The 17,921-nt window shown below is 45.5% G+C and overlaps 1 protein-coding gene across 3 annotated transcripts in view; it reads right to left on the bottom strand.

The window, feature by feature from the left end:
* LOC105035361 (callose synthase 9) overlaps positions 1-17,921 on the bottom strand; it is a 127,630-nt gene that overhangs the window by 23,698 nt on the left and 86,011 nt on the right. For all 3 annotated transcript variants that reach the window (XM_073256697.1, XM_073256698.1, XM_073256696.1), the window contains exons 41-44: positions 17,438-17,490; positions 17,193-17,369; positions 15,317-15,364; positions 10,303-10,461 (exon numbers count right to left, since the gene is read on the bottom strand). In XM_073256697.1, coding sequence (XP_073112798.1) covers positions 10,303-10,461; positions 15,317-15,364; positions 17,193-17,369; positions 17,438-17,490 — 437 coding nt within the window. The remainder of the gene's footprint in view (positions 1-10,302; positions 10,462-15,316; positions 15,365-17,192; positions 17,370-17,437; positions 17,491-17,921) is intronic.

Below are 17,921 nucleotides of genomic sequence, written 5' to 3'. Positions count from 1 at the left end.
TTCTACGACGGTCGACCGCCTTCAGAATTCCAGCCGAGCTTCTACTACGAGCAGTTCCAGCCGAGCTCCTGCGAGAGCCGAGCTTCTACTACGAGCGATCTACTCCGAGCTTCTACTACGAGCAGTTCCAGCCGAGCTCCCACGAAAGCTGAGCTTCTACTACGAGCAGTTCCAACCGAGCTCCTGCGAGAGCCGAGCTTCTACTACGAGCGATCTACTCCGAGCTTCTACTCCGAGCAGTTCCAGCCGAGCTTCTACTACGAGCGATCTACTCCGAGCTTCTACTACGAGCAATTCCAGCCGAGCTCCTGCGAGAGCCGAGCTTCTACTACGAGCGGTCTTCTCCGAACTCCTGCCACGAGCGGTCTACTCCGAACCCTACAGCGGGCGGTCTACCCCGGATCTCTACTGTAAGCAAATTTCATTCGGGCCTCTACTGTAAACAGAATTCTTCCGAACTTCCAGTACAGGTAGACTTCAGCCGGGCTTCTTCGTAGCCGGATCCCAGACGGACTTCCCTAGCAATTGGGCTCCTATCGGATTTCGCCAACTGAAAGTCTTCATCCGAGTCTCTACAGCAGATGGTTCTCACCTGTAACCTCAGCACCCAAGGCCTCCGACCACGGTAGACTCGTCAGCAACCTCGAAAACGTCCGAGCTTCTCCTGGATCGACGAGACAGAGAGCCATTTCGCTCCATCAGACATCCCAGCCGAGCTTCAGCTGACAGATCCGAACTCTTTGGCAAGCCACGACGAGGGCCGCTACCCTGCTCCACTCTCTGCAACGGATTCCACGCGGCTCCACTACTCTCTGGCAAGTCGCGACAACGGCCATCACTCCACTCTCCGTAACCAACTCCACGTGGCCCTGAACGACCCCTGATGCCACTACTCTCCGTAACAAACTCCAGGCGGCTCTGAACAGCCCACTACCAGACGGTTACAACGTCGCTGTCAATCGGTTACACTCTCTATCTATAAATAAGGACCATCGGATACGTTCTTCTCTAAGCTCTGATCTCTATCTCAAAACTCTGCTAAAATTTTTTCTCGAGCACTCCATTTCTGTTGAAGCAGAGTACTGACTTGAGCATCAGAGGATCTTGCCGGAGCACCCCCAACTCCGGTTTAGACTTCCCTTGCAGGTCCCGACGGCGGCCACGGTCATCCCGACTCCAGCTTCTCCAGCTTCGGCGGAATTCTGCACCAACAGAATTGGCGCTAGAGGAAGGGCTTTGTGTCTTCGCAGTACCCTTATTCTTGAAGGAGTGCTCAACGGGATTGCCTCCAGTCATCTTCTCCGACATCCTCCTCTCCTTCTCCTACTAGATCTTCACCTAATGCCTCCCCGAAAGGCATCCACCAGGCGATCCACGGCCTCCGCGGCCAGATCTCAGGCTCCGGCCTCGCCTCCAGTTTCCCAGGCTCCTCCGGCAACGACGGTCGGTATGGAGCAGTTCGACCTGCTGGTTCAGCAGGTCAGAGGCCTCACCGAAGCGGTGCAGGCCATGCAGCAGTAGCAGCAACAGCCGCAGACGTCAGTGCGGTTGGAAAGGGCATCGCCGGAGTTCCAAGACCCGGTAGTAGGACGGGCCACTTGGGCCAGTCGTCCTGTCTTCCCCAAAAAGAGAATCCGAGGGTGGAGAGCCCTCAGTCCGATCACGATTCTACTCCCGAAGGATCCCTACCTCCACGCTACCAGAAGACCCTCGAGACTCGCAGTCGAGAGGACCTCCTGGATCGAAAGCTCCAGGAGATGAACCGGTGGATCGAAGAGCTCCGCCACACTCCCCCTACTTATGGTGAGGACATCTGTACTGACCCTCCCTTCTCTCAAATGATCATGCAGGAATCGATCCCGCCAAACTTCAAGCTCCCTCAATTCGAAAGCTACGACGGGACCTCGGATCCGGTTGACCATCTGGAGGCCTTCCGGACAATGATGCTGCTCCATGGCGCGCCAGACGCCATCCTGTGCCGAGCTTTCCCATCCACTCTGAAGGGAGCAGCAAGGAACTGGTACTCGCGTTGAAGCCGGTTACCGTCTTCTCCTTTGACCAGATGAGCCACCAGTCTGCGGCTCATTTTGTTAGCAGCTGGCGCCCCCAGAGAGGCTCGGAGTCCCTCATCAATATCAAGCAAAGGGAGGGGGAATCCATCCGGGCTTACGTTAACTGTTTCAACGTCACCGCATTGGAGGTCCGAAACTTGGATCAATCGATCGCGATGGCCGCCCTGAAGGGCGGTCTTCAGAAGAACGATCTTTTGTTTTCCCTGAAAAAGAAGTATCCCAGGGACTTTGCTGATTTGTTGGCTCGGACCGAAGGATACGTCCGGGCAGAAGAAGCCTTCAAGATGAAGGACGAGGAGACCGCGAAGGAGCGACAGGCGGGAGACTCAAGCAAGCCCGCAGTTGAAAAAGGGTCGAGTGAAGCTCGACCGCGTTCTCGAACTCCTCCCGAACACAGGCGTGTTCGAACTCCTCCCCAAGCTCGTAAGCAGAGAAGCCCGGACCACAGAGTTCGACGGAGCTCTCGCCCCGAAAGATTCCACAGCTACGTCCCTCTCAACGCGTCGAAAACTCAAGTGCTGATGGAGGTTAGGGAGCAGCTGCCAAGGCCGAAAAAGATATGCATACACCCCGGAAAGCGCAATCCTAACAAGTTCTGCCTCTATTATCGTGACCACGGCCACGACACGGAGGAATGTATCCAGCTCTGAGACGAGATCGAGGAGCTCATCAGACGAGGTCGGCTCGACAGATTCATTCGACGCCGACCTGAAGGTAGAGAAGATCGGCCTAGGGCTCTGCCGCAACCGAGCCACCAAGAAGGGAGGAGCAGCCTGAAGATTGGCCTCCGATTGGGATTATCAATTCCATCTCAGGAGGACCCCGATGGGGGGCAGATCTTCCGCGACCATAGGATCCGAAAAATCTGCGGATGTATTCCCAATAGCTTGCCTTAAATGAAAGTTTTATATTTGCATGTTTACCCTTTTGGTATGAACTTATAACGACAGGAAGTAACTCCCTCGTTCAATCAGAATTAAGCGTGTTAGGAACAGGAGGAGAACCTCGTCCTAACATGAGCAAAGTCGAAGGTCCGGTTACTTAGAGACCGGATGGAGAGAGAGGCCCTTGCGACGGCCCTTATGTACCCCACAGCCTTGTTAGGAACAGAAGGAGAACCTCGTCCTAACATGAGCAAAGTCGAAGGTCCGATTACTTAGAGACCGGATGGGGGGAGAGGCCCTTGCAACAGCCCTTATGTGCCTCCACAGCCTTGTTAGGAACAGGAGGAGAACCTCGTCCTAACATGAGCAAAGTCGAAGGCCCGGTTACTTAGAGATCGGATGGGGGGAGAGGCCCTTGCAACGGCCCTTATATACCCCCACAGCCTTGTTAGGAACAGGAGGAGAACCTCGTCCTAACATAAGCAAAGTCGAAGGCCCGGTTACTTAGAAATCGGATGGGGGGAGAGGCCCTTGCGACGGCCCTTATGTGCCCCCACAGTCTTGTTAGGAACAGGAGGAGAACCTCGTCCTAACATAAGCAAAGTCGAAGACCCGGTTACTTAGAGACCGGATAGAGGGAGAGGCCCTTGCGACGGCCCTTATGTGCCCCCACAGCCTTGTTAGGAACAGGAGGAGAACCTCGTCCTAACATGAGCAAAGTCGAAGGCCCGGTTGCCCAGAGACCGAATGGGGGGAGAGGCCCTCGCAGCAATCCTTGCATGCCCCCACAACCCTGTTAGGAACAGAAGGAGAACCTCGTCCTAACATGAGCTGAAACTGACTGTCGGAAACGAGAGGAGAACCTCGTCCTGATACAAACAAAGGCTCGATCGATCGAGACCGAACAAGGAGGAAAGCCTCCTCAACGGCCCCTCTGCACTCTCACGTCCCCGTCAAAAGCAGAGGGAAGACCCTCACTCGAACACAGAAGAAAAAGAGAGATGAAAAGAGAAAGCGACGAACTACGCCAGCGATAAGTGAAAAACGAACTACATCAAAGGCACAAGGGACCTCGTCTTAACGAGGAAGAAAACCCTTGTCGAAACTCTCCAGTCCCTAAGGACGAATCAATACAGCGACGACCAAGAATTTCAAACAACGTCGACGTCCAACGGGTCGAAAGACAAAAGAAGCTTAGTAAACAACGACTCAAAACAGGAATAGACGAGGTAATGAGAAAAATTCCGTTTCATTTAACTAGTAAAGCATGCGTTACGAAGCCTTTGAAGGCCGAGACTCAAGGGACCTCGCCTCAACGAGGAAGAAGATCCTTGTCGAAAATCTCCGATCCCAAAGGGCGAATCAGCACAGCGACGACCAAGAATCTTCAAACAACGTCGGCGTCAAATAGGACGAAAGACAAGAAGTTCGGTAAACGACAACTCAATACCAAAATGGACAAGGTAATGGAAAATTTTCTTTTCATTTCATTAGTGAAGTATATATTACAAAGTCTTGAAGGCCAAAAAGAGAGACAACAAGAAAAGAAAAAGCTCTAAGGAAGCCCAGCTTCTTCCGACTTCGAGCTCTCAGTTTCGGTCCTTGTTAGGGATTGCCTCAAGTTTTCAACTTCTTCCTCTAGTTCCATCTTCCTCAGCAGCATATCCCGGTACATCTGATGGAACCGTCGGCTCTCGCCCTCCGACTCTCGAAGCCTCTTTCTCAGGACCTCGGACTCTGCCTCGGCATCTTTGACCGCCTGCTGCTCGTGGACTAGCTGAATCTTCAGCCGCTGCAGTTCGGCCTCCCCCACCCAAAGGCCGCAAACAGTTCTATCATGGTCTTCCTCAAGGAGCAGAGCTCATCGAAGTCTCGTGTAGAGGAAGGCTGGACTCTCCCGGACAACTGCCTCCGAAGGCGGGCAAATTCGTCGGTCGCCGTCTGGAGCTTCCTTCGGTAGTCCTCTACTTGCCCGCTCTAGCCAACTCAGTGGGCGTTGTAGTTCGCCTCAGCATCCTGCAGCTGCTTCTGAAGGTCGGAGAATTTCTTTAACCAGTCTCGATCGCGGTCGGCTTGGACTGTGAGCCAGGACGAGCTCCCTTCCAGCTGGCCGATCTTCTCCGGTGCGGCCGCCAGCTCGACCTCGAGGGAGCTGATCTTGAAAGCCTGAGCCCAAGATCGGTCGTTGGCACGCTTCCGGAGTTCCTCGAGCTCCGTCATGAAGTCGGCCTTCTTCCGGGTGAATTCCATGAGCCCCTTTTTGTGGAGGTCCTGAAGGCGAGTGGCCTCTGTAGCGACTTCCAAGTGGCTCTTCCTCAGCCGGTGAAGTTCATCTTCCAGCTTCTTAGATTTTTTCGTCAACTGACGAACTTTCCTTCTGAGGTCTCGGATCGTCGACTTCAGCGGGATCCCCTGTGGCAGGGGGAGAGCTTCAACAGGACCCTGTCGTTGGGAGGCAGAAGCGCCGCGGCTCAGATTAGTACAAGAAGACAAAAGATAAGGAAAAGAATACGAAAAAAAAAGGACCCTCTGTAAAGAAGGATCCGATTTCATTGATTAAATGATTTTCAAGTACAAGAGAACGGAAAAAAAATCACCACAAAAGAAAAATACATAGCTAGAGGTTCCGGACCTCTGGGGCAGAAGTAGAGGGGCTCGACGTCCCCGGAAGATCGTCAGCGGCGGCCGCGGCGGTCGACGAGGTCCCGACTGGAGGAGGACCGACAGCGGCTTCGGATGGTCCGGCTTCATCATCGGATGCCTCGTTCAGGAAGCCGAGATCCAGTTCGGAAAACTTTCCAGCCACCTCTTGACAGAGTTCGAAACCCTTGATGAAGGCGTCCTAGCCGAACTGGACCTTTAGATCCTCCATCTCGAAGGAGGCCTTAAACTCCTCCACTGCTCGGGCCCCTACCTCCGAAATCAGGGAAGGAATCCGCGCTTTCAGCTCGAAAACCTGCGCCTTCAACTCGGAAGCCTACGCCTTCAGTTCGGAGATTTCGGCCTTAGCCTTCTTTCCCTCCTCCAAGGCGGTCCTCAGATCGGACGAGGTTTGTCCCTCCTTTTCCAATGCCTCTTGGAGACTTAGGACCTCGACGATCTTCTCCTCGAGGCGGACGGCCCCAGCCAGGCGACCCTCCTCCGCCCGAGCTGCCTCCCTCTTGACGATCTTCACCGCCTCGACATTGGCGACCAGCTGGTGCCCAATCTGCAAAAAGGATCGGGAAGTCAATATAAAGGCTGAAGAATAAGTCAAGCAAAGAGGCGAGGAAAAAGATGAGTTAACCTACTTCGAGGAAGGATCCCAGAGAATCCCAAACCCGCAGCTCGGGATCAGCAAGGACGATCATCTCGACGACCTCGGGCAGAATGCACCCTTCGACCAGCCTCTTTATCAGGTCCCTGTTGTTGAAGGGATTTTCCCCCAGATCTTCCTCGGAGCCGCCGGCCCCCTCGACGGCAGTCTTGCGACTGCGGCTCCTCCGAGCCAGGGTCTTCTTTCTCCTCCTCTTTTCGGCCCCGGGTGCCCCCTCGGGACGAGCCTCTGGAGCGAGATCCTCGGTCGGGGGGCTCCTTGAAGGGGCTCGGGGGACTTCGGGTTCGGCGTCGGAAGGGACTTCGACGGCGACGACCACTGGAACAGGCGCGGCCGAGCTTGTCCCTTCTGTCCTGACTTTCTTCGCCGACCCCGAAGTCGAGGTGTCTTTCTCTTGTGGGTCTTGAGACCCTGGGCTAACCTCCGAGCCACACTTGCGTCCATATCTGCGATAAAAGAAGATCGACACGGCTCAGAGATGGAATAAGAGAAATGGGAACCAAAAAAGAAAAAAAATGAAATGATGAAACGGTACCGACAGGGTTAAGAGGACTCAAGCCGACGTTGAACAAAAGTTGTTCCTTCAGAAGTTCGGGGAGGAGGGGGGCTCGATAGGCCTCGAGCTTTTTGGAGGCTTCGAGGTCGTCCCTTTCCAGGCTAGAAGCTCGGCGGGCGGAGTCCCTCAGAGAGCCCCAAAGGGGTAATCCTAGCTCCAAGGTCGGGCATCGGACATAAAAGAACCTCTCCTTCCAGTTGTGGATAGAAGAAGGGGCGCCTTTCAGCAACCCCTTTCTACCGAACTGAGGGAGAAGTACCACCAGTCCTTTGCCGAGGGATGACGCTTGAAGGTGTAGAAATTCCTAAACAAAGAAAGAGTCGGCCGAACTTCAACTAAACTACAAAGAGAAAGAAATCCTATGAAAAACCTAAAGGAGTTCGGCACGACGGAAACTAGAGAAATATTCAGAAAACGAAAAAGAACGACGACAAAGGATGGCAGTGGAAGCCGAAGTCCAGCACGGAAGGCCTCTTGGTACAGACAGAAGTAGCCGGAAGGAACGCTAGCCCGGTCAATTTGCCCGGAAAGCTCCAACTCGTACTCCGAAGGAACTCCATACTAAATCCTTATCGGTGAGAGTTCATCCGAAGTCGAGGAGCCGGGGATGGTGTTCGGCGCAAAGGCCAAACAAGGTTCGGTCTTAGCTAGGGCTCGTCTACGGTACAAGGACTTTGGAAAACTGGGGCTGACGAACTCCTAGAACTGCAAGAAGAGGAGATATCAGAAGATATTTTGGATCAAATAGAAGCCACAAAAATCCCAAAAAAAAAAATCGATAAAAACAGCGAACAAGCTCTCGAGGGAGCTAAACGAAAGGAACACGAAGAAGAAAAAATAGAAAAACAGCGGGAAGTTTCAGGACTAACCTAGGATGCGTCGCCATCCCACCCCATCCCGAAATCTGGGATAGAAGATGTCCCAAGACGTCCCAATCGGGATGCTGGAATGCTAGCGGGACGGTCCTGTCCCAACACATAGGATGGTACCTGTTGGGTATAAAATACCCCCCGACCGAAGTCTGTAAAAGACCGACCCTTCTGGACTTCTCCGACAATGAGTTTCCCCATTCGTCTACCGAGCCGTCCCCAAAGCCGAGCGATCTACTCCGAGCTTCTACTACGAGCAGTTCCAGCCGAGCTCCTGCGAGAGCCAAGCTTCTACTACGAGTGGTCTTCTCCGAACTCCTGCCACGAGCGGTCTACTCCGAACCCCTACAGCGGGCGATCTACCCCGGATCTCTACTGTAAGCAAATTCCATTCGGGCCTCTACTGTAAACAGATTTCTTCCGAACTTCCAGTACAGGTAGACTTCAGCCAGGCTTCTTCATAGCCAGATCCCAGATGGACTTCCCTAGCAATTAGGCTCCTATCGGACTTCGCCAACTGAAAGTCTTCATCCGAGTCTCTACAGCAGATGGTTATCACCTGTAACCTCAGTGCCCAAGGCCTCCGACCATAGTAGACTCGTCAGCGATCTCGAAAACGTCCGAGCTTCTCCTGGATCGACGAGACAGAGAGCCATTCCGCTCCATCAGACATCCCAGCCGAGCTTCAGCTGACAGATCCGAACTCTTTGGCAAGCCACGACGAGGGCCGCTACCCTGCTCCACTCTGCAACGGATTCCATGTGGCTCCACTACTCTCTGGCAAGTCGCGACAACGGCCACCACTCCACTCTCCGTAACCAACTCCACGTGGTCCTGAACGACCCCTGATGCCACTACTCTCCGTAACAAACTCCAAACGGCTCTGAACAGCCCACTACCAGACGGTTACAGACGTAGCTGTCAATCGGTTACACTCTCCGTCTATAAATAAGGACCCTCGGATACGTTCTTCTCTAAGCTCTGATCTCTATCTCAAAACTCTGCTAAAATTTTTCCTCGAGCACTCCATTTCTGTTGAAGCAGAGTACTGACTTGAGCGTCGGAGGGTCTTGCCGGAGCACCCCCAACTCCGGTTTAGACTTCCCTTGCAGGTTCCGGCGGCGGCCGCGGTCATCCCGACTCCAGTTTCTCCGGCTTCGACGGAATTCTGCACCAACAGTACCCCATCCCGATATCCAGCGAAATGTCCTAGGATCTGAATCCCTACTCTGAATTACCATATAATGGAGGCTAGGCCTACAATCAACCATCCACAGATTTCATGTTCAACAGGTAGTAGCATAGAATGAATAATTATGCAATGAATAGAACACATTTATAATGCCATTCCCCTTCCAAATATGTAGTGAGGCACATACAAGAAAAAAAGGAGTTAATCCATGTCATAACTACTAGGAAACAAGAACCAAGCTATTGCTTTCTGGGAAACATATTTAGAAATTAGATTCAATATTGTTCTCCAAAAACAGGATAGCAGGTTGAAATGTCTATGAGGACAGGAGAAAACTCTAGAGAGCATATTCAAAATACCTGAAATAAATACAACCTATTCTTTTAGCAGTTCAGCTATGGTAATTAGCAAGGTTTCAAGTACCAAGTTCTACCAAACTACACCAGTGGATAGGCACTCAGGATACAATACTCTGTTATGGTTGTATCATCCTGAACCAAGGGGAACTGCTTGGTATTGACCAGCAAGGGCAAATGCTACTCTGGAACACAGCACTAGTACTGAGTCAAAAAAAAACACCCTCTCCTTCATTATATTCCAGCACAGATCTATACTACCACCATACAAGAACCACAACCAAACAATACATATCCCAGTACTGAAATTATAAAACTCAGCTACCAGCAAACATCATCGTTACCAAGAATTTCTATCAGTTTGCTTGTGTTATTAGATGGTTGTTTCTCATTTCTGCATTAGACCTTTTCCCATCCATGGCTATTGTCTTCCACCTTGGCTCCCACAGTTGTTTCCATCAAGGATTCAGATCCCAACAGGATGTCCCGCAGGACACCAAGATAGGGCACCATCCCATGTGTCGGGACAGGGCCGTCCTGCTAGCATCCCAATCATAACTTCTAGGGATATCCCCTCTCCCAAGCATCGGAATAAGGCGGGAGAGCAGCACGTCCCATTTCATGAGAAAACTAGGACAGCCCCATCCCACGGGATTTAAAACCTTGGTTTTCATAGTGGCAATCACAATATAGAGTAATGCGATAACATTTCTACTTCATCAAACTTCAATTACATCCGATCTTTAGACTTCAAACATTATTTTAACTTTTAAGAATTGATTTATACCTAACTATAATATCACGAGCATGTCTGGGAAGCATATTATTTGTTTTAGGTTACAGCTGAAAATATTGCAGTTCTTTCTATAAACTGAATACATAACTAGCCGCATCAAAGATCACATAATTTTAACTGGAAACAAAATTGAGGAATATGAACACCCAAGAGTGCTAAATCATCATTTAAAAAAGAAAATATCTCTGATAATTTTTTCAAACCACCAGACAATAAGTAGAATATACAGTCATAGAAATGAGAACAGTAAGGAGTCCATACCGTAAAGAAGCCATTCTCCAAGACAAAACCCAAAATCATAGGAACAGCAGTAAAGACACCAATTTGGAAAAGAAACTGTGTGTTAAGAGCAGCATCTAAGGCAGTGTTTTGTAATATGTTAGCTCGATCTTGAATGGCTTCACCAACTCCAGATAATGCCTGAAAGAAAAAATAAATAGAGTTACTTCCACATAGCTTGCAACAATGGAATCAAACTTTATATGTGAAGAACAACTCAAGGCTATGCAATTTCATCCTGGCAACTTCTAGACACACAGAATTTGAACATGACTTTAAAATCAAATGAAATATGAGAACTTTGAAACTTGATATTAATGTACTCATCAGACAAATATCGCTAAATGCAAAATTCTAAATATTGCAGAAATAAGTCAGCAACAATTACTTATAAGGAAGCTGCAGATGACCTAGTAGATTAAATGATGAAACAAAAACAGCAAAACATGCTGATAGCTGCAAAGTATAGACCATTATTGATGAAAATTAGCACCATCACCCACAATGCTAACAAATTCAAAGAAAGGAAAAAAGACATACAAAGCATCAAGCTAGAGATTGCTTATACTACTTTCAGAATTCACTGAATTCAACCATACATAAAAGTACTTTCTAGCATAGGGGTATTCCCTAAAGTATACATTAAAGTAGCACTAGGATATAGTATTGATTTACTATGGCAATGTTGTATGACTCAACAAGGTGTACTTATTTCATATACTATCATAAAATATAAAATGTGCCAGTAAATTGTATGTTGCATATCAACAAGTGTATCTTAATAAATGGTCATGTATAGAATTAATTGTTTGACAAGTGACTAGGAATTAAATGTACACTTTGCTGATTTGTACGAACGATAATATGGTTATGATCAAGGATTGCCGACTCGGAACCGGACCCGTGCTGGCTGGCCGCCGGTATGAGTCGATACACCCATATACCGAACCATATCAGATCCAAACCGACACGAAAACGAAGGATGAACCAAGGAGGAAAAGAGAGAGAAAGAGAGAAGGGGGGAGGGACGGAAGGAAAAGGAGGCGGGCGGAAATGCCGGCGGTAGCCACCGGAGAGTTGCCGAGGCCTCCCGGCTCCGTGGTCCTTCACGAGAGAAAATGAGATTAGAGAGAGAGATAGAGAGAGAAGAAAAGGGCGGAGAGAGGAGAGAGGCGATGGGGAGGCTGCCGAACGGCCCAAAACAACCTTGTGGCTACTGCGCGTTCGAAATGGGAGCTTCATCTATATTTCATAGTGTTTTTCAAAAAATCCAATACACAGTGAAACTGACAAACCCATTGCTAGCTTCACTTATGTGAAACCGATAATGGAAGTAAAATTAGCAAACCCATTGCCAGCTTCACTGTTTATTAAATTTTTTAAAAAGTCCGACGAAACAGTGGCGAAGCCCCTTATTTCTAGCAACGGCAGCCATAAGGGTGTTTCGGGCCGTCCGCCATCCGGCTACCCTCTGACGGCCTCTCCACCGCCTTCCCCTCCCTTTCCCTCTCTCTCTCTCTCTCCTCCCATCTCGCATAGGACTGTGGAGACCTAGAGGCTCGACGGTCCACCAGCAGCCTCGGTGGGCCACTGCCGACCTTTTTCTTTCTTTTCTCTCTTCTCTATCTCTCTTCCCCTCTTTCCTTCTCCCTCGTTGTGTCTTCACCGGCATTCCGAATCGGATGCCTGAACCACATGAATTAGCTGCTAGTATGTTACGGCATGTCCCAAATCGTCCAGCTCAAGGCAGTTCGACGAACCAACTTTTGATTAAAAGGACTTACTATTCAACTTCATTGCAGCCTTCTCACTCCCATATAAAGAAAGAACACTTTTTTCTTATTCAACCCCTTACCATAGTTTCTCTCTGCTCTCTTTTTTATTTGATGATGTAAAAGAACAGATTTGAAACACCCAAAATGCACCAAAGGCACCTGTTGCATTATGATGTGGATGATTTTTAAGGGCCTCGTGTATCCAGATGACAATATCACGAAAGCAGGGAGTACGAAAGCATTGCCACTCCAAAACAGAGTTTCTAGAGTAAGATAGCATGTGAGATTGATGCATCGATATATCACGGGGCAAAAACAAGTCTTGTTGCTTCGTTGATACTTCAAACCAAGCAATGCTGAAGCATCCTGGACTAGGCAGTTCAGCCCGTACCAAACCAAACCAATGCTGACTCCAACAGTTCAATCGATTCCGATGGTTTGAGCTATAAAATGATCTCTTGGCTCCCCCCGGAGAATGAGAGCCTTCGAGGGCCCTTGCACCTACTCTCTAATATCTATACTTTCCGCCCCATAGTGCTCTCTCTCTCTCTCTCCTCTCTCTCTCTCTCTCTCTCCATGTATTTCTATCCCCGTCGCAAAGCCTTGGCCCTTTCTCTCATTGTATTCAAATACTCGAAGTTGATTCGAGCCCAAAGCCCTCCCCAAGCAAATCCGGAGGCCTCAACCACTCTCTCTCGCCCCCTCCCTCTCCTCCTTTCTCCCCCTTTCCCTCCCTCTCTCTCCCACTCACTCTTCCTCCCTCTCCTCCTCTTTATCCACCTCCCTCACCTTGTTTCACTACAATTCAACACGGCATGATATAGACTCGTACCATACCAAATAAATTACTGGCCAATACCAACCCAAGTATTGGTTTGGCAAACCTTGCTTCAAACTATTTACCATATCACAAAACATAGTATGCATCTAAACACCAATATTATGTCTCCTAGCCATCACATTTTGTTGGTAGAGATGCATCATACAGGCCACAAGAAAATTAAGCAAGTTTTCATTAAATCAAATTATAAATATTAAGTCAATAGAGTGCAAAAATACTAGACAATGAACTAGACATCTATATGTTGCACCAATGCTAATATCCATTATCTTTTTCTAAAGTGAACACTATAGTAAAATATCATAGAGTTCCGATAGCTTCCCATTGATTACTACTTCAACAAAAATTACAAGCGAACTATCTAAAAAAAAAAAATTACCTCAAACTAAGGTAGCAACAATGCTGCCTCCATCATTGGGCCCCAAACTGTGTATTATCATGAAATATTGAATAGTGGTCACAACTTTCAGCAAATATTTCCAGTTTTGAAGTCTTTATAGGATATGAGGAAGTCAGTAAAAAGCTGTAATAGTTGAAGTGCTATTTGGATTAGTTAATTCGATCCTCCCATGAATTATTTCAGGATATGTGGCCCTCCATATACTTTAATCATATGATTGGGTGTGATTCGATGTAATTAAGCTTTCCTATAATGGATTAAGTGTAACTGGTTCCTAGGTAGTTTGTGACCAAAACAGCATATTTACACCTTTAAGGCCCCACTACATGGGTGAAAGGCTATTCTGTCATTTATTTACCCATATGTGGCAACTGGGATGCCAACTGGACAGATCTGAGGCCTAGTCGAGCTATTGTTCTTTTTCTTGGGTTGCTTAGTCAAGTTTGCAATGATTCTAGATGCCTAGCCCAAACCCAGTCTCCCTAGTGGTTGCACAGTGTCTACAAAGAGATCTACAGCATTGGAGTGAACAAGCAAAACCCCTCTTTCTTCGCTTTCTTGTTCCTCCTTGTTCTCTCTAGCTCTTTAGTGCCCTACTTTATTGTCTACAACCTATATATGTAACCCTTCATTATTCTCTTGGAATTTCATCATCACCCTTAAGATATTCAGAAATATTTCTTCTGGAAGCAGAGATTTCTTTTCTGTCATCAGATATGCTCTTGAGGCTGTCCATATTTTAGCATTGACCTGCTAAAATCAAAGTCTTTGAAACACCATGTGATATTAAGATCAACTTACAAAATAAGACAATACATATTATAGATTCCTATACTAATCTTACCAGAGCACACTCTAAAAGTTTAAGAATAACCTCCAAAATAAGGACTTAAAACAGGATAATTATGGCCATAATGAATTAATTTTTATGAATTAAACATATGTGGATGTTCTATTAGTACAGCCATATAAGTAGCTCATGTAATGCATCATCCAATTCCAATTTCTCAACAGCTCCTGTTTGTGATTTTGCAGGAGCCTTAAGGTTGAGTAACAAACCATTAGTAGTTGAAAGTGCTCCACAAGAAACAAACTATACAAACAGCTATCCGTTCAAAAAACAAATCATATTTATTCCCTCGAGAAAATACATTGAGAAAACTAAAAATGTATAAGGCAACCTCTAGGAAACACTGTAGGAAAATTGATATTAAAAGCCCACTGGTTTCCCATGGTTGCTCATATGCTTTCCACATGTTCTTTAACATGTTCAGTTATCTGCAGCACCAGATACCCTATGCTGGTCATCAGATACAAATTCATAACTTACCAATAATTTTTTCCAAAATGACAACTCTTGTTCCCACTAAATATGTTTTGTCCATTTGCAGCTATTTATGTATTGAAATGAAGTGCTACAACACAAGTTAAGGTAGTAACTTTCAAACTTTATGCAGCAAAATATGGTGAGTAGGTCATACTTCTGATTATCAGAGCTTCAATCGTTTTCACCATTTTTAAGCAAGAATTGCAGTTAATATATATTTCTTTTAGATAGGCAAAGCTAGAATAAGTACAAAACATAAAGACAATAACACCAAATACATAAAATAAGATTGAGTTCACAATAACACCAAATACATAAAAATAAGATCCGAGTTCAATTCACTACAGCATGAATTTTTAAGCATACCAACTCAAGTTAATGAATTTAAATCCTGCAGAAAGTGATTGAATGGTGATTAGATAGTACTAAAGCTATGGTGAAAACCCCAAATATAGCATAGGGAAAAGATAATAAGGTCAAGATTCTGAGATTTTAAAAATATTAATATTGGTCATCATGAATGAACGACAGAAAATATACTAAACTAACTTGTCATGATATTAAGTTATCAATCTACAAACCTGTCAAAAATTTATAGGGATACTACCTTATTTATACATGTAGTGATAGAAGTGAAAGGAAAACCAACTCACCAGATATGTTTTCCCATATAGGAATATATAAATGGTCAGCACTGTTAGCTGCAAAGAGGAAAGAGGTCTATTAGAAAAAGAGTAGTGGCACATAACATAGTTGCATTCATCAGATTAGCAAGTGTGATATGTGAAGACAAGCAGCTAATGCTGTAACTGGTAGAGCTAGATCCAGGTATCCGATAAAGCTTATGAAGGTAAATATTCTTGATGAATCAACTGTGTCATGGTCTCAAACATTGATTCAGCATACAAGCATTGCAGGATCTGCTTTAGCAAAACTAGACACAGCCTGACCCAAACAGAAAGATCTAAAAGGTCTTTTTGGGCCTAAGATGGTGCTCCCAAACTGATACCATCCTAAAACCACAAGTACTGTAATCGAACCATCCAATTCAAAAAATAATCACCAATTGCAAATAAAATGATGTTAATATGCATCATTAACAAAAAAAATTCACATCACAGATTAGACAATCGCAGGTTTAATGAACGCCCCGCCCATTATTTGAGGCTGCTTTTGCATCTACTTCAAGACAGAAAAAGGACTCCTACATAATTTAGAATGCTTCATCTGATTATACCATTCACACACTCAACATAGAAGCATTACAAGCAAATGAAATGTTACCAGTTAAAATTTATTTCAAAAGAGAAGATAAAAAATAATGTAACTAATCTTATATACCTTAGTAATATAACAATTTGAACCAAGGTACGCCATCTCAATATTGGGCCCCATACCAATGCCATTGTTTAACTCTGTAAGTGTGCTCAGGTATGGAGGCCTATTCAGCATACCAAGTATTGATACAGCCCTTGCACCATATACTGGTACCAAATTAGTATGGTATGGGTGGTACACCCCTTGTACTGTGTATTGGTACCAAATAGGCATGGTATGACACACCCCGTACTGCCTGGTTTGGTACGATATGGCGTACCTTGGATCTAATCATCATGACATTTGATGGTACTTTACTGTTAAATATATAAGATCAATTCTAAAACCTTACTACAAAAAAATAAAAGAAAGGGTTAATCCAGATGATGCTGGATCTTGGTCTCAACAATCCATTTGCAACTTTGCAATAGCCATACCCTCAACAAAGAAGAATAGAGGTAAATAAAGACCACTGTGTGGCAATCATAACGAATCATGGGAATTAATCAAGCTTATAAATTAGTTCTAACTGCAAAATAAATGCAATTAATTATTTTTAATGCGATTAATCAAGAAACTCCTGCTTTGAATATTCAAATTGTAAATGGTCATCTTTCTTTCCATACTATTAAGTTGATAAGTAGTTAATTCTTGATCATATGTTAACGAATAATTGGCAGATCCATACCTGCAGTGCATAAACAGATATCTTAGTAAAGACTAGTGATGCTTGAATGTAAGCCCATACGTATAACCAGAAAATGAAAAATATCAGAACTAAGATTCTAAATGTCTACTCTACTAATTTTCAGCATATTTTTCAAGGTACCAACTGTAAGGCTAATCAAGTCTGTACCATAAGAGAGAGAGAGGAACCAAAATCATTAAGAACCAATATCCTCCATTCAATTGATATGACAATTTATTTTTCACGCATTCTATAAATAATTTAATGAGTGTCTCCCCTTGTCGAAAAGCAACCAAAAATAGCTGTTTATAAGATTTGTTGGGCAAAGTGAAATGATTATGCTAATAAAACCAAAATTATTAGACTCAGTAATTCTATTAAGACTTATAATTTATACATGAAAAATCAGAAATGCAACATGGAGAAAGAACTGCTTTTTTGCTAGTTTCTTGAGACAAAAATGAAACCTTCAATCTTCAACACTGAATGACCATTAGATTCACCATGCATTAGGAGGCACATACCATTGTGCAAAAATAGAATCCAACAGTTGTAACATAGAAGGACATCATGCGGAAAAAATCAAAGAGCTGCCCAAGTCTGTAAACATCCCTGCTAAGAACTTGTTCACCATTGCCACCAGCTACTTTCCCTTCAAACAATGCAATCTGATTTAACCCAACATCTCTCCCTTTTCCAACCTGTAAAAACAATAAAGGTAATTTAGACCCGATCAAAACAAAATTAATTTGAACAAACACACTGATACCTGAATGTACTCATGATGAGTAATATTGCCTTGGCGCAATGTTGAATTGAATCCTGCAGGTCACAAAATCATGCCTCAATATAAAGAAATTAGAGAAAAAATAGCAAATATTCAACACCTATTTTAAAAACATATTACCACAAAATGTCATGATTTCCATAGATAAAATAACTGCTTGATAATTGCTTCTAGCACTTCAAGAAAGCAGAAAAAAAATTAACAAGAACAACTTAAATGCTTTGTCCCTCAACAAAATTTAATAGCCCTGCTGAAACTAGCTTCTCAATGTCGATAAAAAAGCTACACAAGGAAAAGATGAAAAGAAAAAAATGTGCATAGCTGATAACTCTCATACCTGCAATGTCAAGGTAGAAGAAATGCCAAAGAAGATACAGAAGATAATCAAATTACAGCTGAGGCACCCGTTTCGATTGCTTACACTATTTTCCTCCATGAATTGTAATCCAATTCTTATTCAGCTCTT

The sequence above is a fragment of the Elaeis guineensis genome, chromosome 4 (genome assembly GCF_000442705.2).
Source record: "Elaeis guineensis isolate ETL-2024a chromosome 4, EG11, whole genome shotgun sequence".
In the NCBI taxonomy this organism is placed as follows: Eukaryota; Viridiplantae; Streptophyta; class Magnoliopsida; order Arecales; family Arecaceae; genus Elaeis; species Elaeis guineensis.
This window is presented reverse-complemented; position numbering and strand designations above follow the sequence as displayed.